The sequence below is a fragment of the Athene noctua genome, chromosome 5 (assembly GCF_965140245.1).
Source record: "Athene noctua chromosome 5, bAthNoc1.hap1.1, whole genome shotgun sequence".
NCBI lineage: Eukaryota > Metazoa > Chordata > Aves > Strigiformes > Strigidae > Athene > Athene noctua.
In genome coordinates, this window is record NC_134041.1 from 54,126,713 (window position 1) to 54,154,468 (window position 27,756).

The following is a 27,756-nucleotide window of genomic DNA, read 5'->3' on the forward strand; positions in this document are numbered from 1 at the left end:
CAAATATAACAAAAAAGGAATGTCTTTGGGCTTCAACCTTAGGTGTAAAACTGGGAAATTTGTCTCCTCTCTGGTGACTGTAGGGATAGCTACAGTTTGCCAGCTCTAGGTATGATTTTAACATCTTGGTCTTAAATACCCTAATAGTCTTGATGCCTATGTTGGGTATTGCTCAGTGGAGAGTAGAATGTGACCTGAATCTCATTCTGTCTTGAGAAAAAGCTCAGCAGATGTTATCAAGTCAGGGTTTGTCTCTCTTTATTGTTTCGTAGGAAAAAATAGATCTGCAATTTAATCTGAAGGTAGTGTATGGTGTATTATGCCTTTGTTTGGTTAAATGTAATCTTTGTTGCATAGCACTGAAATACTGTCAGTGAAATAGTTTTTTATCTTAAAATGTGGCAAAAATAGCTTCAAATTTACTGTGCTTTACCCATGCACAAACCCAATTTGTTAGATTTTTACATCGCTTCTATTTCATATCTTTCCTTATCATTAGTGTTCTCCTGTTTATCTATTATCCTTATTTAGAAGTGAAGAACTGAGATATAGAGGTATTTAGCTGCCTGCCCAAGAAAATGTCACTATACTAGCCACTGGCACAGTCTTTCTGTCTATGCAGCAGTCCTTCTATGTCAACTCTATTTTTATTATTTTCCTAGATTTAAGTCAGACTTTGGCTATATAAAATTTAATTATTATACCTAGAATTGTTAATGAGATCTTTTGCACCAATTTCCTGTGGAACAGTGCTGAAATGAAGGTTTCCCTCTGACGGTAAAGAAAAGACAAAAATATAATGCTCAGGGCTTTATTATCAACATTTCTGAACTATTTTCTGTTTTGCCACAGAGTTTTTGAGTCCTCCACAATGACTGAAATAGGGCTCTTTCATAGCAAGGTGCAGGCAAGGAGAGGTAACCAGAGATGGAGGATATCCCCCAGCTCATTTCCTCAAAGGGCTGTATGTCCTACTGCATAGGTCATTGGCATAGGTCTCACAAGTTAAATGTACTAGCTGAGCTTCTTCTGCTAAGTGTCTGGATAACCTTGTACAAGTAATTTTATTATTATTTGGAGTGGTTTTCCTTGGTACGATGGTAATATCTGTTTTGTAAAGTGATACTCTGATACTCACTGAAGCAAAATGCTTGCTAATAACTTACAGAACTGATGCTATCATGTTCCAAACTTCTCTGGTGAAAGAGTGAGCCTGAGGAACACCTCCAGCAGAAGGAAATTAATGGGCAGCAATAATGTTAACCTTCTGTAGGGAGCCCAGTCGTATGCACCAGGATGGTTGCTTCACCAGACCCTGTTCTGGGCAGTTAATGAGTGTAGGGTTTGATCCTGACTGAAATACAGAATTATGGAAAACAGCAGCAATTCAGCCCCCATTTCTGGAATTTTTAATTTTTGTCATCCCAGTATAATTATTCTTGCTTAGTGAGTTTAATCTTGCTTAGTGAGTTTGCTGTCTGGTAAATATAACAGCCAGCGTATAAGGCACTGCTCCCCCATAAGGTCTGATAATTCCTTTTTTTTTTTTTTTTTTCCTTTCTTTTTAAAAATTTGGTAAATCCCCTCAAGCTTAAAGGCAATCAACAACTTTTTTTTATGGAAGTCAGCTCAGTTCAGTTCAGTCTGTGCTCATTTGCAGGAGTGGGGGATTGCTGATGACTCGGCCTGTGCCTAGTTGGTGTAACAACCCCTGTATTCAGAGTCAGAGACTGCAGGAGCTGAGAGATACAAACTTACTAGGTCAGAGGACTACTGATTTCCCCATGTTGTGTCTGCATGCATAAATCACACCTCCTCACTCTCAGTCTTCATCCACATCTTGCCCTGTGACAAGGGCATAGCCATTGCGTGTATCTGCTTTAAAATGATCTTAATCTCTTGCTTGCCATACATAGCTGTTATTATATGTGTATAGCCATCGTGCTGGAAAATAGGATATTTATCGACAGTGAAGATTGTGAGTGTGTGTCTGTGATTTCTGTGCGTGAATATTATGTAACTTAAATTCCCTCACATCAAAGTGTATTAATAAAATGGAGTGCAAAAAACGATGTGGATTGAATATTGAGTATTAAAAACACCTTTGGAATTTAGAAATAACCCATGTCTGGAAATGGTTCAGCCCAGTGTCAGCAACCTGCAGTTTGATATGTTGGGTATTCACCTTGCTGCATCCTCATGCAGAGCCATAATGTTTGTATAAGGAAAAAATAATTCCATGTGTATTGTATGCACTGTAGTTTTGTCTTCTGTTACTCTTTTCTTTCTTTTTTTTTCTTTTTTTTTTTTTGTAAATGTCTTTTAAATAAAAGATGTTTTATGCAGGGAACAGTGTTTCAGGATGAGCTGGATATATAAATGGAAATTTTTGCTAAGGATCACAGTATATAGATTCATGAAGAAAAGCATCTGCTTACTTTACCTGTTCCTGATGTGTATTTGATGGTATCCTTTTTATTAGCTTTCTCACTATTTCTCACCTGTTAGTTCTTTAAAAATGATGCAGCTGTAAAAGCATGCTACATCCATGCTATGTGATTAAAAGAATGATTCGCTACGTTTCAGTCAGAAAATTCTGATTGCTGACAGTACAGGAAGAACCCAGCTTGACTCTAAAATCCCATACAAAAATATCTCTTAACCTGCCAGCAGGGCACATTTTTTGTATCAGACATTTGCTGAGAAGTATTGAATATGCAACATGATGAATGTTGGTTTTTTTAGAGTGACTTTTCAGAGTTGAACACTTTAATAAAGGTGTAGAAAGATGTCCTATGTTATAGAAATTATTAAGCTCTTTTCTTGTTTCTGATTTATCTGTGCCCCATAGCCACAGCATCTCCGGTTATAACCTATCAACTCTCATGTACCAAATAAGTGTGGACATCCTGAGACTTTGAAGAGTAGCTGCAAAGCAGGCAGTCATACTTTCTTCTTTAACTCAGGAATTCTCACAGTTGTGAGGTGGAGTGCTGATGAAAAATGCTGTCTTAAAAATCAGATCCAAACCCACGGTCTTGAATACTTATGGTCGATAAAAATCCAATGGCATTTTTGCCAAACATAGGAAATGTTATTTCAGGGTTAGCCAACTTCCTTGTTTGAGTCATTACTTTCCTTCTGAATTTGTGCAGTTAAAAGATACAGCATCTTTCGGTTCTTTTCTAAACCATTGAGCAATACTGCAGGTCTTTGTGGAGAAATACGTTGTGTGTTAACCAAGGGATTTCAGTGATGGGTGAAGGTCTTTGTGAACACATGTGGTATGAACAAAATGTGTTGTATGGCCATAAGGTATAATTATTAATAAATAGAAGTGCTCTGCTGAACAAATTCCCACTGCAAAAAAAAATGCTTGCTCACTTTGCATGTGGGGCAAATCCCTCATGTGGCTGAAGCTCTACTGCTCTACTGCATACTGAACAGTGATGTGGTGAACTCGTAATGTAATGTATTATTTTGTTAGGATTATGATTAGTGTGGGTTTAGGAACTTATCCCATTAAAAGTGAATTATGCACTGCTTTATTTGTTTCAAATTTAGTTCTTTCTCTTCAGAGTGAACTCCTCTAATTTGATTTTATGTCTGACTGAGCAGAATTTTATTCAACTGCACATCTTGGAACGGACAACAGTGGGAAGATTCACATTATATGTCAGTTACCTCCATTGTCAGTCATCTCAGAAGACTGTTCATAAATGTAAGAGAGAGATGTGCAACCAAGATTATTTGCAGAGGGAAGCAAAGGCAAATGTATCTTATTTAAGCCTTGCATGTAGTAGTGAAAGTACTGCTTTTCTGTACATATATATTTTTAATCACCATTGTTTTAAGTTGTCAACAATCAAAGACCAGACAATGGGCAGTCAGGATGTGATGCTTCCAGACTGTTAGCATCTTGAGCTCATAGTTGCAAAGAGCGCAAGGGCAAAAGGCATGATTAGCTCATATATCTGACTCAGAGATTACAGCCAGATAACACCCACATGTCCTTGTATTGAGCCAAGTTTTGAGCTAAGTTTCAATCCCCCCAAGAACTGACGGTCCCACTGACAGAGAGTAGGAGGAGTAGAGGGGATGCTGCTGTCTCCAGTATAAATCAGCAGAGTTTCATTTTGGATATTGTAAAATACAGGGAGGAGAGAGCGAAAGAGACTTTCTCTGTGACCTTGGGCAGGTTACTTAGCTTTTGCATGCCTCATATCAAGTAAAAAGGGAGTAAAATAATTTCCACTCTTAGACTGGTGTTTGAATGAATATATTAGAGATATGACTCAATTCAGTAGTAACAATAGCTAGCTAAACACTCAAAATAGGCAGATGTTTTATTTCATTCGTGCTAACTTGCTAGTAGAGCTGTTCTATGCAATTTGATATGCTTGTTGCTATAGTGTCTGAACATATACATAACCATCTTTATTTCTCAGCACTGGTACTATAGTTTCATAAAGAAATCTGCTTTAGAACAGTGTGTTACCATGTGGGTTTATGCAGGCTGGCAGCTACTGAAATCAAAGTTTTCTCCCAACTAATGGAGGAGATTTGGGATTTGCTTCCATGTATTTGTTATACAAAATTTTTCTGCCCGTTTGTTATCTAAAATACTATTTTTTCAACCTTGTATCATTTTTTTCAGCCCAGTTCATGAGAGCCTAGTCCTTCTGAAAATCATTTCTTTCCCTAGCTTGGCAGTTTCATGAAACATACTTCTACTAGGTTCTTCATTGCAGTGCTCATGTAGCTTCCATTGTACATCATGTAATACTGAAAAGTGTGCTCAAATGCCCGGTAAGAGATTTTCTCATCAGAGAGCCTGCTAGGGAAAACAGAATACTCTCCTATTACCTGCCTTTATTTCAATATTCTTAAAGCCCAGTTCAGTTTTATTTAGGTATTACCTGCACATCTTCAAAATGGCTGAAGTTTACCCTCTCAAATTTGACATTTATATATTTTCAGAGTTGAGTATAGATTCTACTTGGATTTGAGAGTGTAACCTACTTACATGTTACATGTAGCATAGATAGTCTTGAGTTAGGAATTTTTTTGGCAGAATTGTCTATTTTCATAAAAATAACTGCAATTCACTTCAGGAAACTAATGACTGTAGAATCCCTAAGAGTCTGTTTTGACCTGCCCATTATTGTTTCTCTGTCATCTTGCCTTTAGAGAGATTTTAGCAGAGGTAGCGTGGGAGAGTGCTTTGTACGCACTGAGACTTACAGGTGAACTGTAAAATCCACTGCCAAAATACAATCCTTTCTTTACTGCTCCTTTATCATTTATATATAAAGTCATCCTTTGAAGGGATTTTTCCATCTGAAAATGAAAAAGGAAATTTTCTTTTGGCTTTTTATACTTTACTAGGACTTGGCTCTTTTCTATCTATTTCCTGGAGGATTTGACTTCCTCTGGAAGCACTGGATTAATGCCCTATCTTGTGGCGGTTCTCTCAGCCCTCAATTAAAGGGGTGAGTATATTGAGCTTTAGTCCTCTTCTGTGCTTAAAAGTACCATTCCTACTGGCAAAAAGTCACTTTTCTGATTTAGCTTATACCAGCTCTTGAATGGCAGAAGACTTGCTTGCCAGTATGATCACATCTAATTGCATAGCCAGTAGCTGGCATAGCCATGTCAGCACAAAGAAATTGCACCACTAACAGAGAAAGCTAAGCTGGCAAAATTTCTAACCATTGTTGAAATGATTCCTGACATGGAAAAAAAAAAGCAGAAAAATGCTGTCCTGTCCTTAATAAAAATCTAAGGGTTGTTATCTGTCTTAAGGAAGAGGAGAGACAGGAAACAGTACCTGGTGGAGTGTGGTTTTTGAGTTTATGACTGCAATTCTAAGTTGGTGACCAGAATTTCGAGGGATTTATATTGGAATATAGAAATGAGAAATACAGTAATGATTCAGACCTAATGTTTACTTTTTGTCTTTCACCTGGGTATGAAACATAAAGAAAAACTTTACTTCCGCAGTGCCATGCAGAATTAGGCACTGGTGTGTCAAAGACAGACTGTAAGAATTGCCTTGATTTAGAATTGGACTCTGAAGAGAATCTCTCTTCTTTTTTCAAACGAAAAAAATGTATTCCTATGAACTCTGGCTGTAACCCAGTTCTAACAAGTGATGAACAAAAAATATCTAATTATCAGCACAATGTTTTGATGCATAACAGTCTACTGAGTCAGTGCCATCAAATTAATTTCAGTCCAGTGCCTTGAATTTGATTTGGAGTCTCCAGTGCAGTATGAAGTAACATATGGAGGTACTTTATGCATTGACTCATCCTTCAAGACTACTTTCTCAGGTTCTTTCCTCTTCATGCTGTCCTTTTATTTTCCTTTTGTTGTGCTTGAAATGTTCATTGCTGAGCTAGGGCTTTGATTGGGGATTTTAACTTTGTAAGTGGAAATGTTCTGTATTTTAGTACTGGTGTTAAGTTGAAGGATTAGTGTCTTTTAGTGATTTTATGCCTGGCATGATGATTTCTCCATACAGTTAGAGTTTCTCTAGTGCCTTTTGTTCTGACACTGATATTATTTTTCCTTTTTCTTTTTTTTTTTTTTTTTAAAGATGGTTGTGTATCCAGAAGGGTTCTCTAAGTAGGGTAGAACCACTGACACTGAGAAAATTGTAGGATCATTGTGTTTATTCTCAGTGCAACTTACCTGAGCTCATATGCCATCCTGTGATGATGTAATAAATAATCACATCTCATAAACAGGAAAGATAAAGAGTCACCTGTTGAAGGTCTACTGAGGGTCTACATGCCTACCTGAAAGTTGTGTAAGCCTTAAGAAGTCAATAGGTATCTGAGGGATGTTCTGTTCTTGTCCTAGCTCTCCTCAGAAAGGAGTTGATTTCTATTTCTGCATATTTTGAATATAGTTCTTGGCACATTACTTTATTTTAGCCTTCTAATCTCAGTCCATCTAGAATTAGAAGATGTTCTATGCTATAGAAATTTACAGCGTGATAAACTGCTCTTAAAAACACACTGACATTTACATTCTTTCCCTCCTCCCACATATGCTGGAATACAAATGGAAGAGAATAAAGTCTTCCTAGGAAAATAGCCTTTTTGGTTTTGTTGGGTTTTTGTTTTGTTTTGTTTTTTGTTTAAGGTATGTTTGTTTAAACAGGGTTTTGAAAAAGTGGGTAGGAAAGGTGCTGATCACTTTAATGTCATCAGATGAAGATAATTGGCTGCTCTTTAGAATAAGAAAATAATTTTCCAGTAAAAATAGTGCAAATATTTCTGGTACTGGAAAATGAGAAGCAAAGCAGATTACTTTGCAATCAAACAACACATTTTTGATGAAGAATTTTCTTAGTGGAAGAGTTTAATTTTTACTGAATCTTTGTGGAACTACATTGCCCTCATAAACAAACAGATTTCCCATGATAAATGGTTTTGGACAGAAGCAAGGTTCAAATTTATTTGAGAAATTAGAATAAAACATTAAAATAAATTCTGGGGATCTGCACTATTTTTAGCTGCTCTAATGTGTTTTAGTCAGAAATATTTAGATGCCGTTTACAAAGATGAGGAAGTTGCAGGTGGAGTAAAATCTCTTGGTTTATAGGTGACAAATGTACATGAATGCGTAATCTGGTTTTAAAGTTTTTTAGGAGAATTTATGTATTTACTTGAGTTTGAGCTTCAAAGAGAACTCTGGTAGGTCATCAGATGCCACCCCTCTACATCATGCAAGATTGATTCAATTACACAAGTACATCCTTGATAGATGAATGTCAAGTATAGATTTGTTTTCTGCATTCTAATACACTAATACACATACTCCCAATCCATGAATTTCAGCATGCATGAAGAGATTGTTGGCTTGAAGTATACTTGGTTTATGGTTGTGACTTTTCTCCCACACTTCTAACCTGCTGCTGTAGTCTAGCCTTGGTGTTTCTGAGAAGCAAGGAGCAGACATTACAGGCTTACTCAGCACACTGGTCCTGGGAGCCTGGGGGACTGAGTTTCACTTCTGTGCATCTTTGAGGAGTTTTAGTGAACTTTGGCAATTCATGTAGCAACTCTTTGTGTCCAGACCTCTTGTAGAATGAGAAGAGGATCACTGCCCTGGCTGGAAGCAGTATGTCAGCATAAGTACATTAAAGATTTAACAGCAATCAGATACTGAAAGGAGGAGGCCATATAAGTACTCAAGGTACATCACGTTATCTGTAGTCTGCATCAGAAAAGCAGAAATGGTAGTCATCAAAGTATTTTATTCAAATGCGTTGTATCTGGTTTGAACCCAGAAATCCTGAGCATGGATATCTTTTGTCATTAGTCTTAAAATATTTTGTAAAATAATCCATTCTTAAAGTTCTTACTCAGTCAAAATTGCCATTAGCTTCAATGATAGTTCTCTAGAATAAAGCCTGAATAAAAAGTTCAGGAATTGTTCCAGTAAATAGCAAATAACTGAAACCAAACTTGTTTACTCCTCATTCCTGTATTCAGCATGTATCTGGGAAGGAAATAAATCTGCTGTGCACCCCAGGGTAAAGTATATTAATCAACCAGTTATCTTGTTAAGGGAAAGTAAATGGCTCGCTGTGCTGACTGAATACATTGCAATGCACAAACTCTGCAGTGCTGTTAGCAATCCGATACTGACTGTCAGCCATCCAGAAGCTGCTAGAGAAGTTAAAGTACTGGAGGAGTGCAACAACCAAGTAGCAATACATTCACGAGCTCATATTGTATAGTGTGGCCCAGAGCCAGCTGCAAATCTTTATTATTCAGGTGTACCCTTTGGCAGGCATTCTTCCACTGAGGCAAGGGTGTTCTGCTTGTCCCTCAGCAGCAAGATGTGGACCATCTTCAGCATCCCATTCAGTGATGGATTATTATTTTGTATGATAGTTGCATCAACAACAAAAACCAACAAAAAAAGACATTCTACAGGGACACTAGATTTTATCTATTTCAGATCACTTATTTTCATTCTTACAGGAGTGTGGATGGTGCGGTTGTTGAGAAAATGTGCAGAAAGATGCAGCAGCATTAAGGCTGTTTTGAGGCAGTTAGAGGCAGGCAATTAAACAACATTGTGTTGTTGCTTTTTTTAAAAAGATAGTTTAAAATTGGACACATGAACACACAAACAGGTATAGAAAGAAACCTGTTTCATCAGCCTTCACTCTGAGACAGCCAGAGATGAGCTGCTGAGTGCTTGGGAGCCATGAATGCCACACAGGGACACTCTCTACCAAGTAGGGTACATCAGTCAGCCAGTTGCTCCATGTCCTCTAGGCTCAGAGCCTTCCCATGCCTGTGTTGGTAGATATAGCTGTAATCTTAAACAGGGGATGGCACACTTGGGCACAGCAGTTGTCTTTACATAAACATTAGGATTTGTTATCTTTCCCCTTCCTTTAGTCCTGTTTCTGTTTCTTTCATTTTTAAGAAGCAGGCAAGGCAAGCTGAAACAAAACTCCTCGAAGGATAGCAGAGGGTCAGCTCTAATTACACTGATTCTAAAGAAAGCCATATATTAAAACATTCATGATTTCAGAACTGCCATGTTTGTTTCTTAGATGTGCTGTTATTTCTTAATAGGTTCCAAAGTGTAACAGGAGACCACTCTTCCTTCCCTGAGGTACTTGGCATATGTAGGGAAACTCTGCTATCCTATCAGAAAGATGTATGTAGGCTTTACTGCCTTGTTAGACAGGTATTTGTAGGTTTAAGTGGTGGCTTGACTTTGAGACAGCTGTTCAGAGGTAGCAATTCCAGAACACCAAAGGACTTGAAGCTAAGTGCTCTCATCTTTCAGGGAGATCTAAGGATCTAAGTCAAGCAGGTGATTAAAGAGATGTAGGTGCCTAACTTACAGATACGTATTTCTAGAAGCAACTCTGCAGTTTCTCTGACCCTTCAAGGTCATCTGTCAGATCAGTCAGAAGTGAGAGCAGAAGCTGGGTCTGCTGGGAATGCCCATCCCAGGGCATTAGCTGTAGGAACAGCAAATCATTAACAGCAGAGCTATGATAATTCTCCTTTGATTCATCTGATTTTTTTAAATCCAAATGGCTATTGAATAGCTAAAATACATGCTGTTACACTGATGTTAAAATACAGAGGTTTTAAATCAAATAGTTTACGTTTGAAGAAGATACTCTTTTTTTGGCTTGAAACACTGTATATAGTAATTATTAGCCAGTGAAAGGTTCCCCATTGTTTGCCTTTTAGACTTACTCACTTAGAATATTTAGATTCCTTGTTGATAAGATTTGTACCAACCTCTGAATCTCCTCCAGGATACTTTAAGACAAGCTGCTACTAGAATGTGAAACAAAGGTTTGTTTAGAGCTCTCTTCAGCCCAGCTGTCAAGCTGCAGGCACTGTGGAAATAGCTGAAATATTTACATCAATCCATGCCAGGGTAATTCTCACCTTCAAGGAACAGCTCACTTCTCTTTTGTGTATATTTATGTGCATGTGTGTTCCCATTCACACATATAGAACAGGGGATAATTAATTGATCATTGTCTGCAATGTAAAGTATAAACACTGTGATTAAATGAGATACTCCGATTAATGATTTTATAAATCTTTAAGTCTTGTGTAATGTCAATAGTAAAAAGCGGATTGCAGCTGTTATTTCAGCAAGAGGCATCCATGGCATTTTCTTCTGATAGATTGTTATCCTTGTGTCAGAGTTCAGAAGTTGAAAGGAGGGGAGGAAATGTAACCTATTTGTTTGTCCAGTGGACACCCCCCCCGTTTTCCCACACACTTCCTCAGAAAGTTACAATAGTACAGGTATCTAGCAATAATAATAAAAATAATAGTAAGTTGCAATTGCACTTTAGCTGGAAATGTTTGTACTTTGCTGTTCCTGGAAGATGGTAATAATGCAGCGTTCATCTCTTACTGTTACAAAAAAGAGTCAAGGGTGAAGACCTTAGAAGATGCTCCAAGGTGTTTTTTCCTCTCTCATTAAGCTGTTTTGAAAATGCCAGTCAATTTGGTGCAGTCTGCTTTGTGCCAAAGGAAAGAGATTTGCTCTTGAGAAGCATTATTATCAACTGGAGGGATAAGTCATGACAGGTTTAATTGCATTCCATCTAGAGTGGTGCAGATTTCACCAAAAATGGGGAGATTATCCCACCCTTTTCTTCAAATTGTCAGCGTTTTAACAAGAAAACCCAAAGCTTCTCATGCAGCGTTAGTATTGCCACATTGTGAAAGGGCTTCAGTGCCCTATTTCAAACCTGAATTAATTTACCCAATAAAACCCCCCCACATTAGACAGAGGAGAGTCTAGATGATGATGAAAATACAAGCTGTTCTAGGGAACTGCATGCTTGCAGAGGTGTTTGCTGATGGATGTGGAACACACAAGAAAGAGCAGGAGCTTTTGAAAAGTGTTTATTGGAAAAGTTTATGCTGCACATTTCTCACAGTGCTGGAGGCAACTTGCTTCTATTGTTATAAAATTCGTGAAGGTTACCATATGCTAATTTTTTCTACACCTCATAAAACTTTTAATCATAGATGTCCTGAGCCAAGAGCTACTGTGTTAGGCATACACATACACACAAATAAACATGAAGTTTATACAGGTAAAATGCCTGTGACTAGATGTGTATGTCTATGTATGTATTTAATTCTGATTCCAGTGTTCTGTTTAACACTTCTGAAAAGGGATCACAACCCCTTAAGGATGCTCTGCTGCTGCATGGCGTCGTAAACAAAATGGCTCTGGAATTCAGCATAGCACTGACATTTTGGTTATAATGCCAATAAACAAGAAACCCCTCTGTGACACGTTGGCTGACTTGTTTTCCTCACCAAAGCCATGAGGAACTGTAGTGTGCTTAGAGTTGTGTTGCTTTCTTCACCTTACTAATTGAAATAAGGATTTTTAGCTAGGTTAAATGCTTTGGGATCTGCCACCATAAAATACGTTGCACACTTTTGCTCTACATTTTTAACTTGTTGGGTATTTTCTTTAGCTCAATTGCTGGAGACAGAAGCTAATGTAAATGAAATTTACTCTGAGTCAAAGTTTTGGGATTTTTTTTTTTCTGTGGGTTTTTTTAGTAATTTGTGTGATTGAAAGGTTTTGGTGCACAATAGGATTTTTGTGGGTCTGGTGAAGGCTGTTGGTGTGTGGCTATGCCAAGGTAAATTTGTTGAATTATCTATCTGGAAAGACAAGCTGATAAAAATGAAGAAGTTGGGGCTTCATGGCATATTTCTGCTGTGAATACATCTTCCTTAAATGTACGGTCATCCATCGTCTCTGACTCAGAATGATACCCTGGGCTAACTAATAAGCCAGGTCATTTCAGGAGTTTCCTGGTGTCATGGTGAGGGAGAAAATGACATGAAATCGAGTCACATCTTTAGAGCTAATACCAGGTGCTTTGGTCTATCCCACCATTGGTGACTGCCTCCCACTTCTTGTCAAAGCAGTGAAATGCCTTGGTGTCACTTTGTGAGTGTGCTGATGGTCTTTCTGGCAGGGAAAAACAAGCAAATTGGGCTGTACTAGTCAGCAGCAATAGCTTCTTTTGAAATAGGATTGTGCTAGCAAAAATGATTCTTCTTTCTGTAGACCGAGCCAACTCATGACCACTGGGTCCTGAGGGATCAGTTGAAATTTGCCAAACATCACCCAGTTTTCTGCAGAAGAAAATTCTCAGTTCGCTGTAGAGCAAGCAGGCCCGGAGGACTCTGGATTCTGGCTGACAGTAGGCAGTTAAATATAGGGGAAAACACCACTCACCTCCCCACCCCCCACCTCCGAATTAATGAGTGAGAGACTTAGGGATGCAGAAACTTATTGTCATGGCCGAGCCTAAAGGCAGATCTGTGGCCTCCTTGGAGCTCCCCTGGAAAACAAATCTAAGACACGAAGGGCTGTTCTAAAAATAATGTGGAGTTTTATTTACGCAGTTTTTATAGCAGGTATTCACAGAGGTGCTGAAATTCTCTTTGGAATGCCTGAAATTTGACTGTAACCCTCAATCTGAGTCTCCCAGTGTGCCCTACATACACAAAATGAATGTGCCCTTATCTCTCCACCATCGGCTTGGTTTAGTTTATGCCATAAACCAGTGAAGCTTGTTGACATTATGGGCTCAGTTCTACAGTCAAACACCTGCTGAATTCCATGGGAATTTTGCTGTGGGAAGTATGACATAAAAAGCTTTGGTACTGGACTAGACCTGAACTGAAGACATGTACATTACTCTTACCAGTGAAGGATTAACAGCATGGAGTTACAGAGAGATCTGATAGATCTTCCTTCACCTCCTCAAGAAGAATTAGTGCCTTGCAGTGTGTCTGTGACTTTAAGTTCTTTTCATCTCAAGAACTCGTAACTCTGGCAAGATGTATGACGTGACTGGAGCCTGGCATGAGCAAGGAGTGGAGTGTGAAGGGAGGCAGTTTGGGACAAGCCAACGAAATCCATCTTACACATGCTATAATGGATTGACTTATTCCTGCCCAATGGGTGAAGGCTTTCAGGTAGCTTTTTCTCCAATGTCATCTGTGCAGCCACCAACAGAAATAAATGTTAACCAACTTCTACTTTGGACAAAAATAGTGTTAACTGACTTTCAATAGGTACCAAACAGATCAGCTTACCTTCTTGTTTTTGAATTACTGCTACACTGCTGATTATCATTGCTGACTTATGATTTTCTTGTCAGAGTCAGGATACCTTCTCTCTATCTGGACCCATTGGGAATTATGCATTAAGGACTGCACTTGCATTTTAGTTGTTTCCAAATCAAAAAAAACAATATAGGTCCATCTTCTGGGGATGTTATTTGATACACTACAACTGAAAGCTACTCTGAATACAACTCACACATCAGACAACCCTACAGGTCTTTCTACATGTTCTATGCTGTATCTGATAGCTGGTTATTTACAGGATATCTGCATGTAATACACATTGTATTGCTTATCTGTCCTTTGCATATAGCTAGAGTACTGTAGAAACCAAAATTTTTCTTTATTAATTTGTGGTTGTTGTTTTTTTTTTTTCCTGGGCATTCCTGATTTCCTATGTGTAGAGATAAAAGTATCTGCTGTAAGCAATGCATTTTTGGTGGTAATATCACACGTACTTCTGACTGACTGGCTTAGATTTACTCTGGTGGTTGCTGTTTTAAAATTAATAGCAGTGAATTGTTTTTTGTTTTTTGTTTTTTTTGCATCCTGGGGTAAAATGTCAGAAATTACAGAAATGCCAACCTGTGAATATAAACTTCTGCTGCTGAAGAAAGAATTATCCAGGTTTTTCTTTTAACATTTTGCTGACATATGGTGCTTCTAACTCAGTGACAAATTAATTGACTAGATGTAAAAGAGATGGACAGCGCTTAGCAAGGAAGGACAGTATATGTATTATAAGACAGCTGGTTCTGCCTCTGTTGGATTATGGACACAATATACATCGGACAGCTAACGAGTCTCTGTTGCATAAGATAGATTCTCCTTATAATAGAATTGCACGCTTTGTCTCTAAATGAGGTTATTATACACACCATTGCACAATGTTTGAAGAGCTTGGTTGGCCCTTGTAGAGGGTTAGGAGAGAAATAAATTGGAAAACAATTGCACATAAGACCTTCAATCCATCAACAGCTCCATATTTATCCAAATTACCATTACACTATTCCAAAATACAAATCTGTGACACATTCAGGGGTGGAATGTTAATACTGACCAGCCAGATTTTGACAAGGCAGATTTTTCTTTTGCTTTTGTTTTTAACTCGCAGTAAAATCTTGCTTCCTCAGAAAGAAAAGGTGGTGGTGGAAACCACTTGTAATGACATAACAGCTCTCTGCTGAAAATGAATTCTCAATTTAATTTTTGCCACTATGCAAACTTTGAATCTCAGGAGGTTTTGATTTTTCCAGAGACAAACTGTGAACAACTTAGTTTATAAGGAACTCTTCCTCAGTAATATTCAGAGTTTAAAGGCAATGCTTGCAAAAGTAATTTATGATTTGAAGTGCTTCCATTTTTGGGTCCCAACCTGTGACCATTATAGTGCATTGTTTTCAGAAAATGCTCAGGTCTAAAAACTCCAAACTCCTTATGCTCTTGAAGACTGGACACCTAGAATTTTATATGTTCACAATAACAAGCCACTTTTGAAAATCCCGACTCAACCACTGAGCAAGGCCAAATGTAGCAATACTAGGTGATACGATGGTACTCTTTCCCACATCAGCGGAAGAGTTGTTTCGTAAGGGTTGTAGACAAAGCTTATAAAAATTGCAGCAAAAAAGGGTTTTGTCAAAGCCAGTGTAAATAATCACCTATCCTATTTTTGTCTTCTTCAGTTAAATCTTTTGTCTGCTAGTCTGTCTCTCCAGGTACCACACAAAGATGGGATCTTGCTAAATAATGGTAAATAATAATAATCTTAGTCTGAGAGGGTAGTAACTAAAAATACTGTAATGCGCAAAGTATGAAGGTGGCTTTGTTTAGAGCTTTATTCCTCAGACTAAACCCAAGTACATCCTCAAAACACAGCTGAAAGCAGCATTTCAGTACAGAAAGTTGTAAGTGCGTTCACGGTGTGGTTTCTGTTCAGACATGGCTATATCCAATTCCCACAAGTATACTGTTCCAACATGAAGGAAGAGGAGACACATGACAAATAAAAGTTACTTGGTGGTAATTGTGCTAGTCATAGTTATTCTGCTTATACTTTTCCTTTCCCAGGGCTCCTGCAGTGAAACTGAAAGTTTGTATATATGTGTGTACATGTGCTTTGCAGGATTTTCTTTGGAAGAAGTAGTTATTCTTTTGTACAGTCCTTCCCTGACATTTCTATAGCCTGCTCACATCCTGTTGAGTGAAGCTATGATCCTTAATGTAAGGCAATGTGGCTCATAAGAAGAAACATTGCAATAAGCACAGTTACTAGTAATTAATTTCCCACCCCTGGATACTCTTCCAGTGACTGTTTTATATTCTCTGTTGTAGAGTGTGCTCACTGATGACAGTGTTTAAGAGTATTTCATTCGTGGTTCGAAGTAGCTGGATGTTTCCCTTAATGAGCTCTCCCACTGCTATCACAACAACTTTAAATACCTTATGGCTAGTGAGGGAAGACTGACACACAGGCAGATTTGTTTCTGCAAATATCTTGCATTTCAGTGAGGTTGATTTCATCACAGGTTTTGCTGCTGCTATAATAGTTTTATAAGAGCTCTTCCTCTTGTCTTTTTCTTAGGAAAAGGAGAAACTGTATGTGGAATTGAAGCACATCTTGGCCCGGCAGCCTGGGCCTGAAGCTGCAGAACAGTTGCAGCTCTACCGGCACACTCTCCGAGAGAAGACTAAACAGGTGAAAGTAAGCAATGCCATTTTGTTCTCTTTTTGATAAACTAGTGGGAATATATTGAGAACCCTGTTTTAAATTCTTGTTATTTCTCTTGCAATGTATACATGTATGTTAGACTTGCAACTTTTATAGGGATGACAGAAGTAATCTGTCCTAACCCCTTGTCACTAGAAGGGAGGATTTCCTGGTTCTGAAGGCATCTTGTAGGAAACTTTGAAAGCATGACATTAAAAAGTGATTCTTTGATAGAATAAGCTGATCCTCCCTTGCTCTTGCCTGCATGAAAGATCAGTCTCTGCAGGAGTTCATCTACTTCTACAGCTTCTCTCTTTGTTGAAGTCATCATCTCCTGTTCACTGCATCATAATCACGTCTATACTAACCATGAGGAAAAAAATGCAGGAGCAGATGGGCCCTTAGGAAACAAAGAGGCTGTTATGCAAATCTTAGCTTTCTGTTGAGAAGAAAAACAATGTAGAAAATGTAAAATAGAAGCCAAAGTTTAGCTAAACTGAATGTGATTTGAAGTTTTCCATACGGTTCCCATTTGTCCTTAATGCAGTCAATTGCTACTGTGTATTTCAGGCACAGTATGCTGTAGCACAGTAGCGTGAATGCCATTTTGTGGTGCCAGGTCAAGCATATTCTCCTTCTTAACGAAGGAAAACACACTGTGCACACTCCTACTTTCCCTAAAGTTTACTGATTCACATGAAAGCGGCACTGTATTCATATTTACGCTGCCTGGTACTACTTCGCCTGTGTGGATTGAATTGCTTCACATAACAAAGTGGATCCCTGTGAATAATACCCATTATTATTGAATAAATCCCTGCTTTATTATTTTTTAAAACCTTAATTTTGGGTTTTCACCCAAATTTGTGTCCCAGAACATTAAGAGGTAATGTATGTATTAACACCATTCCCATAATGCTTGGAGCATATTTTACATGTTTTATTGTTGTAAAATGGTATAGACTTAATTTTGTAAATTGTCCTTAAATGAGCAGAGGTGATCAAATGAAACATCATGATAGAAAATGAGATGTGGTGCAAAACCGTGATGTCTTATATCATCAAATGGGAAAGGATAAAGTGCTTTTAAAAGTACTAACTTATGTGTAAGTGAAACTAACATCTGTTTCTGCTTTTTGCCTTTTGTTTGTTAGGTTTTGTCCTCAGAATTGAATATGTATGAATCACAGAGCCAAGAATACAAACATGAAATTGAAAGACTTGGCAAGGAGCTTCTGAATGTGAAGAAGAAATATCTGGCTCAGAAACGCAAAGAACAACAGGCCAAGTATGGGAAAAGAACAGTTTTATCTACACAATTTTCTGCATAAACTCGATTTTCTTTAGAACCTGCTTTACCCTATTGATCAGATTGTGGCCAGATTTGACTGAGGGGATATACTATTGTTGCCTAATTTTCCTGAATGTTATCCTTCATATTACTTCAGTCTGGTCTAGATTTACCATGATCTTCAAGGCCTAGATTTACTGTGAACATTCAAGGTCAGACTAGATGGGGCTCTGAGTAACATGATCTAATTGAAAATGTCCCTGCTCATTGCAGGGACTCTTTAAAGGTTCCTTCCAACCCAAACTATTCTATGATTCTATGATTTGACGTGAGAAACCAGACACTAATCTGTGTCCCCTGGGCACCATCTCATTGATATGGATAATTTAACTGGACTGCAGAACATGCCACAACATCTCTGCTGGATGTTCTTGTCCTGTCCAGAGTAGAGAGGGAGAATCACCTCCCTTGACCTGTTGGCCATGCTTCTTTTGATGCAGCCCAGGATACAGTTGGCTTTCTGGGCTGCAGGTGCACATTGCTGGCTCATGTCCATCTTTTCATCCACCCAAGTCCTTCTCTATAGGGCTGCTCTCAATCCCTTCATCCCCTAGCCTGTATTGATACTGGGGGCTGTCCTGATCCAGGTGCAGGACCATGCACTTGGCCTTGTTGAACCTCATGAGGTTCACATGGGCCGACTTCTCAAACTTCTCCAGGTCTCTCTAAGTGGTGTCCCATCCCTCAGGTGTGTCAACCGCACCACTCAGCTTGGTGTCATCTGCAAACTTGCTGAGGGTGCACTCAATCCCACTATGTGTCTATGTCACTGATGAAGATATTAAACAGTATTGGTACCAATACAGACCCCTGAGGACACCACTGGTCAGTGATCTCCATCTGGACATTGAGCTGTTGACCACTACCCTCTGGATATGACCATTCAACCAAATCTCATCCACTGAACAGTCCACACATCAAATCCGTATCTCTCCAGTTTAGAGACAAGGATGTTATGGGGGACTGTATCAAAGGCCTTACAGATGTCCAGATAGATGACATCTGTAGCTCTTCCCCCTGTCCACTGACATAGTCACTCCATCACAGAAGTTGGTCAGGCAGGACTTGCTAAAGCCATGCTGGCTTCCTTGAATCACCTCCCTGTCCTCCATGTGCCTTAGCATAGCTTCTAGGAAGATCTGTTCCATGATCTTCCCAGGCACAGAGATGAGGCTGACAGGTTGGTTGTTCCCAGGGTCCTCCTTTCTACCCTTTTTAAAAATGGATGCAATGTTTCTCTTTTTTGAGTCACCAGGAAGTTCACCTGACTGCCATCACTTTTTAAATAGCATGAGAGATCCTCAAGCATTTTGAGGACCTCAGTGCATTTTACAAGTTAAAATTGTAATGAAACAGTATCTAATATGGGGGACAACCTTTCTTCAAGTGTCAACTACATAATACTGGTGTAAGAATAATGTGATTATTTCCAAAATGTGGTAGTTGTGACTGATGAATATTCCCTTTTGGTGGCAGATATTATTGCCGATGGTTGCAGGGAAGAGCATTCTCCAACCAGTTCTTGTTTCTTTCCTACCTCCAGATGGAGGAGAGTGAGCAGTGCTGAGTCTGGCTTTGTCAGGTGTCTTACTCTTTTGATGGTAGAGCTTTCCTGTAGGTAGTTATTGTCACTCCTTAACTAGTAGCAGTTTGATGGCACCTCCCTGCTACTCTCAGTCCACAACTGAGCATTCAGCTGCTCCTCTTGATTAAAGGAAAATGACTAGCATCTTAGTTGCCCAACTTGTGGCTCATTAAAATGACCTAATTTGCAAAGTCTGAGAGATGAGACTATTCTGATAATGAATCTCCAAGCTGGGACAACAAAATTATTAGTCACTTCTGAAAATGGGGTTATTTACTTTAAAGAGAAGTTTCTTACATTTCTGCAGTCAGATGACATGATCTGTTACCAAGTTTTCCTGTGTATGCATTTTGTCTTTCCACCCCTTTCCATCCTCAGCCTGTCCCTTCCTCACACACTAGAGCCAACAATTATCTACGTTGCGGAATAGAATTCAAAGCTGCTTGTATCTATTTCTTCCTTAATCATATTTCAGCCAGCAAACAGTTTTGATGACTAAATTAGCAAAATAGTCAGTGATAACCTGTGACTTTTGTCCATCTGAAAATCACATAATGTTTAGAATTAGAAACAATTGTGCAGTGCTAATGGCCTTCCTGGAGCTTTAGGATCAATATGTGAGGCTACCATAACGCCTGATAATCCATTTCCAGCAGCTAAGTATCCTCTTCACAATAGTCTTAATGTTTCTATTTTGGGCCCTTGCATCATGTTTCTTTCTGTTCCTCAGATGAGAATAAATTCATACATGTTTTGTTGTTATAGCGTACCTAGAATTAATTCCTGTCATAACTATTGAAAGAATCCAGCTTGTTAGGGGCAGAACTTCTTTAAAGTAAAACAAAAATATTGTGCAAGATGATGGTGACTGAACTTGGGTCTGGTAATCATATACAGTGAATGGAATTTTGTGTTGCAGGTCAATGAGTGCTGGACTCATCATATTGTTTATAGGTTTGGGATAGATATCCACCACTAGTGCATCTTTTTGCGTTGTTGTTCTTGTAGGCAGGCATGACTAGTCCGATGAGCATGGTGTCTTTGTGACATCTGTGTTTTGGAAGTACGTTCAGATACTGTTAGTGGTGCTTCTGCAGGTTGATAGCATCTCATTGCTCCCACATCAGGCTCAGAAGCTACCAGCAAGTCAGCCCTGACCTGCACTTCTCTTGTCTTTGTGGCAGCCAAGAGATGGCCACAAAGAGGCCCAGGATGCTGGGCTTTGCTCTCCTCTGCCCCTCATTGCTTTGCTCTCCAGTCAAACCTGTTGGACTACATCCTGCTTTCAAGAATACACACACCTCAAGGAATAACTGTATATCAATCCTGGATAGCTGCAGCTTCTGTAATCTCTAGACTGTGCTTAGTGCTGCCCAGTGCAAAGGAAATAACCTTGTTGTGAATCCTTTCTTCTCCAAACTGCCAATTGTGCAAGACATGTTTTTTGCTTTCTGCAATAGAGAGAGCCTGTTATGCAGCCAGATACTTTCTAAAGGAGTCCTTCACTCCTGACATACAGCCATTCCACAACGTTCCTGCCTTGGACTGGGCTGGACAGGCACTGCCTGGTGTGTAGATGCTAGCCAAAGAGCTGGGCCGTTTGATTTGTACAATCTCAGGTTGCTCTAAATCCCAGCTGACACCAGACCACCGACTTGATCACTATGATGTTAACATCATGTCTGAAATAAATGTGGCTGGTTTTGCTAATAAAAAGAGGATGCTGTCAGAACAATAGCAATAATGGCATTATTGACTACCCTGGTATGAAAGAGAATTAATACTCTCAGATAACCTCATACAAAGGTATCATCTAAAGCTTTTATTGATTTGCACTAGATAATTCTGGTTTGTGATTTAAAGTCTTGATACTGAACTAATGCACCTTTCCATGGGATGCTGAAGGAATATAATGAGTGACAACAAGAATTTAGCTTTGTGTTCAAGCTGAAATTCCAGTGTTTAAGATTTTGGTTGTGAATTTGAAATCCTCTTTTTCTGCTCTTTGATTCTGAATGTTCTTTCCCAGATGTCATAAGCTTTCTTTTTCTCACTCTTCCCATTCTTTTCTTCTGCTTGCACACTTTCTGCTTCCCTACTTTTCCTAGTTGCTTCTAGCACCAGGGTTCCCATTTGACCTTGATAAGGATTGGTGAGAAAATATGAAGCTTAAATCCACACCAGAGACCTGATCCTGCCGTCCTATACATGTAAATAACTGCACTGAGAGATGTCAGTAGCAACTCGGAGCTTTTGCATGTGGCTGCTTGCACATTAATTCTGCATAATATATTACAGTATTTGGCTGCATAGAGTTTTCCATACTGATGAGCACATCTGTTGGCTGTCTCCATGGGAGCATGAAGAAAGAATGAGCATGGACTCTGGATCATTTTCTCTCCCCAAAGTTGGAAGCCCAATAGTGAGATAGGATGAGCCATCTAAATATAGCATGTTAGTTTTTAGTGCTGTCAGCTGGCACATCCATTAGTGCTATATTGATACAATTAAAAACAGTTATAAATGGTTTTCATGGTTAAGTTCATCTGTGCCATTTTTGCCTATTCTCCCACCTCCATATGGGTTAAATTTGGAAAAGGAAGCTTAACTAGTCATCCTACAGGTTTCTCTGAACTTCCTCCTCTCCCAACACAGTTATTTAGGGACAAAGAGAGAAGTATTAATTCTAGGAAGTGTTTTCTTTTACTGGGGACTGAGAAAGGGTACGAATGTGACAAGGCTAGATTTTGCAAAAGCGTGGTTGCATTCACGTTTGTGTCTCAGTCTCAATGACTGTAAAATAAAAGTAATGTCACTGACCTTCTTTGTAAAGCCTTGAGACCTCTGTTGTTATGATAAACTAGTACTTCATAATGCTTCACTTGGTTAATTCTAAATATCTCAGGACCTTTCTCTGAAACCTCCAGGTATATCACAGTGAGTTTGAAATGCTGCTCTTTATATTTGTTGTGCTGTGCTTACGTCCCCAACCTCATAAGAGTGGAACCAGCTAACCCTTGTTCCCTCCTAAGGCCATCAAATTCAAACCCTCCTGGGTCCTCAGATGCAGCAACTTCCAGGGGCTGTCAGTGCACTCACAGCACACTGTTAGTTTTCTGCAAATGTCACAGGCAGGGTAATTATCACTAGAACTTTGTTAAAATGTGAAGACAGATCACATCATTCATTAAAATTCAACAAAGAAAAAATATCTCCCTTTGATGAATGTAGCTGTTTGTTTGAAAACAGGCATATACTTGCTAGAATGAGGTGGTGATTAGAAATCTGAATTCACAGCGCTCAGGTACAAACTTACTCTAATGAGATGCTCTGACCATTTTGGGGAGTAGCACGAAGAAAGCTCATTTAATTCTGATTTTTAATAATTCCAGAAAGCATCAGTAGGCTTGTAATTAGATCCAAACAGACACCTAGTCTTGGTGGTTTAGCCTAACAGGCTTTAATCAACATTTTTTTAATGATCACTGGATAGGTGGTTGCATCAAAGAAACTTTGGAGGACACAGATTCCCTTAGTTTGTAAACATCATTGGGCTGCAGAATGAAAGACGTATATTCCTTTTCTTTGTTTCTATTTAAAGGGAGAAGAAGCGATTCTTGACTGACAAGGAGCCTGAGCTTCCATGCCACAGGTCTGATGTTCCTCGCTTCACCGGAGGCGGCTTTGCTCTCAGCAGACCCCTTCCCAAAATTACAGCTTAGGAATGGACTCATCACATTCCCATTCCCAGTTTCTTGCTACTTGCTATTTGTGCTGAGTTGTTTGAGAAACTGTAATTTTAAAAGAAATTCAGAATCAAATTTGGCTCTGAAATCATTGTATTGCCTCCAGGAAAAGGCATTTAATAGGAGAATTTACGTAGTTTTGATTTACAAACTGTGGACCAAATCTGCCCATATGATGCCAGCAGAAGCCTACACTGGTGTAACTGAATACTGGAGACCATGCAGATATTTGTTCAATACTGTGTCTCTATTTAGCACTGTAACACTACAAAATGCCTTAATATGTAGTTATTTCCCCTTATCTACCTCTGTTGTAAGCACTCCATTTATCTTCTGACTCAAAGCACCTGAAAGAAATGAGAAAACAGAAAAGAAGAAAATTAATAGGCTGATGTTTAAAGCCCTACTGAGCAAATGCAAAATTAACAAGTCTTAACTTAGATGTATACATGTAGCAGTTCTTTGTGCATGTGGTATATAACAGGGTTTATGCAGTGTTTGTTACAGTTGTTAGTAAGATCAAGGAAGTTTGTGGCCACAATGTACATTATTAAGAATGCGATTTTGTTTACTCTGGTAGACACAATGTGACATAATTATGTCTGTGCAGCTTGGGGGACTGTACACACTGACTGGGACATGCTGTTTGCCCGCATAAATCCTTCTAAGCTATTCAAACTTGGACCTAAAACACAGCCAACTTTACTCTTTAATTTCTAGACACTTGGGCATTTTTGTAACTTTCAGAAATCGTTTTTGTAATACAGCAGGAGCCCTCCAACCTTTTCAGCCAAAAGAGATTTAATTACCATTCATTAACAAGTGAAATAACAAAGTCACGGCATGAGGTGCTGAAGTATAGAAAACTTTCAAGCTGTAAAATAAAATGTTTTGAAACTGATTTGTACATGGAAGCTTTTTCCTAGCCTGGGGGATAAAAATACTTGTCCAAAGAGATATACTGATAAATATTTCACATGCACAAAAAAAACCTTTGCAAAGATTTTGTTCTTTCCTTTGCTGGAATACATAATTAAATATTAAAGCTACTGTGGGAAACTTTTAATGGAAGTGTTTAATTCAAAGGAATCAAGTTAGATATGACAGGGATCTACTTTGCTTTTACACTGGGGACCAGAACACTTAGCCATCAGATCCATTGTATTTTTCTTTTGTTCCCAAAATAGCTATTATTGCTTTTTCGCTGCCAAGTGCATTATGCTAAAGTTATAATTTTAGGGCAGTCGTGCTGTCTGAATCTTGTCTTTTGTGTACCTGACATGTCCTTATAGTTAGAATAATTGAGAATAACTGACATGGGCACTTGAGTTTGATGGGATCTCAAGTAGGTTTTACTGAAGCTTATAAAAGCCAGTATTTGTTAAGGTCCTGAGTATCCAGCCTGGAGCTGGACTCTGCTGTGCTTACTGATACTGGAAAGTCATTTTTACTGAAATAAATAATCAAAGTCACATTTATTAATTCACATGAATGAGAGGCACAGTTAGACTACCCGAACACTATCACACTGTAGAGAAGCAACTTATTTATTAAACTCTGTACTGTACAACATACCTCTTATCCAGAGGTAATCCAAGTCTGTGTACATCTTTCTCTCTCTTTGTTATCAGTGTTTAGGAGACAAGGTGTTACAGTGGTCAGAGCAAAGGAAGGGGAGCCAAGCAGATGGAATCTGTTCCTTAATTGCATGTATTTTTATGAATACACTAATACAGATTATTTTCTATCTTTAGATGTACTTAATAGTAGCTTGCATTGCACAGATTGGACTATTTTTAGAGTAAGAAGCTCCATCCATGATTCTTGACTTGAGTTTTCCAGTCTCTAAAACGGGTGGGATAGTATTTGTCTAATGACTTGCAAAGGTGAATTCACTTATGTCTAAAAAGCAATTAGTCTTCTAGATTAAAAAAACAAAAAACAACAAAACAAACCCAACATAGAGAAGTGTAAAAAAATTTGTAATTTTCTCATACAATACTTTCTTCTAGTCTGAAAAGCTGGGAAGGGAATACAGTAAATTCCACCTACAGAGTACAGGAGCTTTTTTACTGTGTCCATCCACAACTTCAGGCTTCCAGATGTGAATGTGTTGGCTACTATCTCCAGTTCTATTGCATTATTTACTTACTACTAGAAAAACTAAATTCACAGGTTAATTTGGAAAAGAAAAAAAAAAAGGGGGGGGGGGAAATAGAGTCATCAAATTATTGCCAGTAACTTTCAGTGTAATCAGGAATAGAATAACTGCAGCCAGCTTAATTTATAGCGCTAGAGAGTGTAAACTATTTCTGAGTTCATATAATAGAATGGATTAAAGCATACCAAATCCCTTCCCCCCTGGTCTATAAAAGTCATGGAGCTTGAAAAATTGCTCTGGATGTCTATGAACCCAGCTGATGCTGAGGTGCTTTTAGTGTTCAAGGATTTGGCTTGCACAGCAGGGAAAGGCAGCGCGTTAATGAGAGTATCATTTGTTCAGTCGCTTCTGCATTGTGAGCAGCAGCTCTGAAGTGCTTCTCCAAGTTTTGTTGCAGAAAAATGTTAATTGAATTCCAGTCTGTGCAAGATGTAAGCCTAGAAGCAGGAAGCATATCTTTAACTTCTTGTTCCTGTAAAGATACGTGAAAAGATGGAGGCGAAGGGCTATGATCCATGGCACTTAAGTTAGAGGAAATCTTTCTTCAATTTAATTGGTTTGGATTGGAGCTGTAGTAGCTTACACAGTAAGTCTATCCTGGAGTCTTTTTCAGTGAGCAAAGTATGTAATATTGTTCATTTTCAGAGCTCTTGCAATATATAGATAATTTTTAAAGTAACTTCACATCTAACAAGCTCTGATCTTGTCTGGCAGGTCTGTATTCGGTGTATTGTACAAGCAGGACACAAACCAAACACTGTACACTGAACTTACCAAGTTCAGAGGCAGGAGCACGACCCTTCTGGGATCACCTGTCAGCTACCAGAGACATAGAACAAGAATCCAGTCCTTAATTTACATTTGCTTTGTGAATTCAGAGCAGCAGGAGCACATACTACACACTCAGTAACGTCCTGCTGCTGTAAATCTTGGAACCCTTTGCATCAACAGCAGTGAAAAAACAGGTCACATAGTGGGCTTTGTTGTGCTGAGAGCTACAAACTCCAGAGCAGGTTGGGCAGGCAGAAGGAACGAACAGCTGAGACTTGGCACCTGCAGACTCTTACCAGCACCACAGAGCAGAGGCTTTGCTGTGAGTAGAGCCACAGGCGCTGGGCCCTGGGGCACTAACGGGCCTTGGGGCCCTGATCAGCTCCACCTGAGCCCAGGGGCACCACTTAACAAGCTCAGCCCTGCAGGTGAGTTTTCTGTGGTTTTGGTTTTTAGGGAGCAGTTGGCCCTTTGCTGCAGTCTGACAGCAGGACATAAGAACAGTTTTAATGCCATCTTCAAAGTACTTTCAAAGACCAAGTTGCTACAAGGTAAAGAGGGATGCATTGTGCAGGCAAAGGGGCTGTGGGTGTTGAAAGCCCAGGTGAACAAGAGGAAAGGTTTCCCTCCCAGATCCTGTGAACAAGAAACTGCTCCAGAGGTGTTCAGCTGCATTTCCCATAGCACTGCCTGCAGGTGGGTTGCTACTAACTGTGAGTACACAGTGCCAGATCTCAGGCTGCTGTTTCATAGCCCTGTGTTGGAGTGAAACTGTTGTGCCCTAACAAAGTTGCAAGAAAGAGCAGAGAGAAATAGATCTTTGACTTATTCTCTATCACCTTGTGAAGTTACCAGAGGGTAAAGTCAAGAAGAGAAGACAGGCAGCAAAACCAGCGCTTTGCATCTCTGAAGCGTTAATGACTCTTCCTGAAAGTTAGCCCCTCCCAACTATCTTTACCAAAATTAGAGTCTCTAAATCATGTACGTTTGTACTTAGGCACTTTAGCAATTGAGTATTATTTTCCTAGCAGGTGGTTTAGCTGTTTTGCCATCTCCTCTAGCAGAATGTATTTTTAGTGTGTTTCTAAAAGCAGGAGCTTGATTTTGATGCTCTTTCTGTTCCCTACTTGGGCACTTTTTAAGCAGCCCCATGCAGATCAGCCACTTGTGCTGTTCAGCATACAGAAAGATGTCAGGATCTCATCCCATGGGCTTCACAGAATCGTCTAAGTTGGAAAGGACCTTGAAGATCATCTTGTCCAACCATTCACCTAGCTTCCAAGCTTCCTTGAGGAACCTTATTTTCCAAGGGGAAGGTGAAGCTGTGCCTGTGGCATGCGTGGGTGTGGGGGAGTAGGGCAGGATCTGCAGGACATGCTGCAGGTGTCTGAGGTCAAACCACCTGCCTGCTCTTCTGCTCAGCCTTACCCTTCAGCTTGCTTTCCCTCTGAGTTGGAGTATGTACATGGATTTATTAAAGGGATATACTTTTTTTAATCCCTCTGCTGACCTCAGTGGGTTTATATAACCTCATCACAGGTGTATGGAGCCACCCAGACAAGTCAGTATGAGTAAGGCTGTGGGAATGCCGCTCTGGGGCTGGAACAGGTTCCAGACCTGTTGAGAGCCTCCCCTGGCCTTTGCTGCCTCTCAGCTGGTGAGCACAGGGTGCTGAGCTTTCTCTTGGGGCCTGCTCTGCCTTCAACAACCTGATCCCTGCAGGAGCAAGGAAGTTTGGAGGTGAAGCTGC

General features: G+C 39.3%; 1 protein-coding gene across 1 annotated transcript in view; it reads left to right on the top strand.

The window, feature by feature from the left end:
* The window catches only part of CFAP58 (cilia and flagella associated protein 58), a 61,221-nt gene extending 38,171 nt beyond the window's left edge, over positions 1-23,050 (top strand). The window contains exons 16-18 of the mRNA XM_074908036.1: positions 16,267-16,386; positions 17,547-17,680; positions 22,930-23,050. Of these exons, the coding sequence (XP_074764137.1) occupies positions 16,267-16,386; positions 17,547-17,680; positions 22,930-23,050 (375 nt within the window). The remainder of the gene's footprint in view (positions 1-16,266; positions 16,387-17,546; positions 17,681-22,929) is intronic.
* Positions 23,051-27,756: the final 4,706 nt, after the last annotated feature.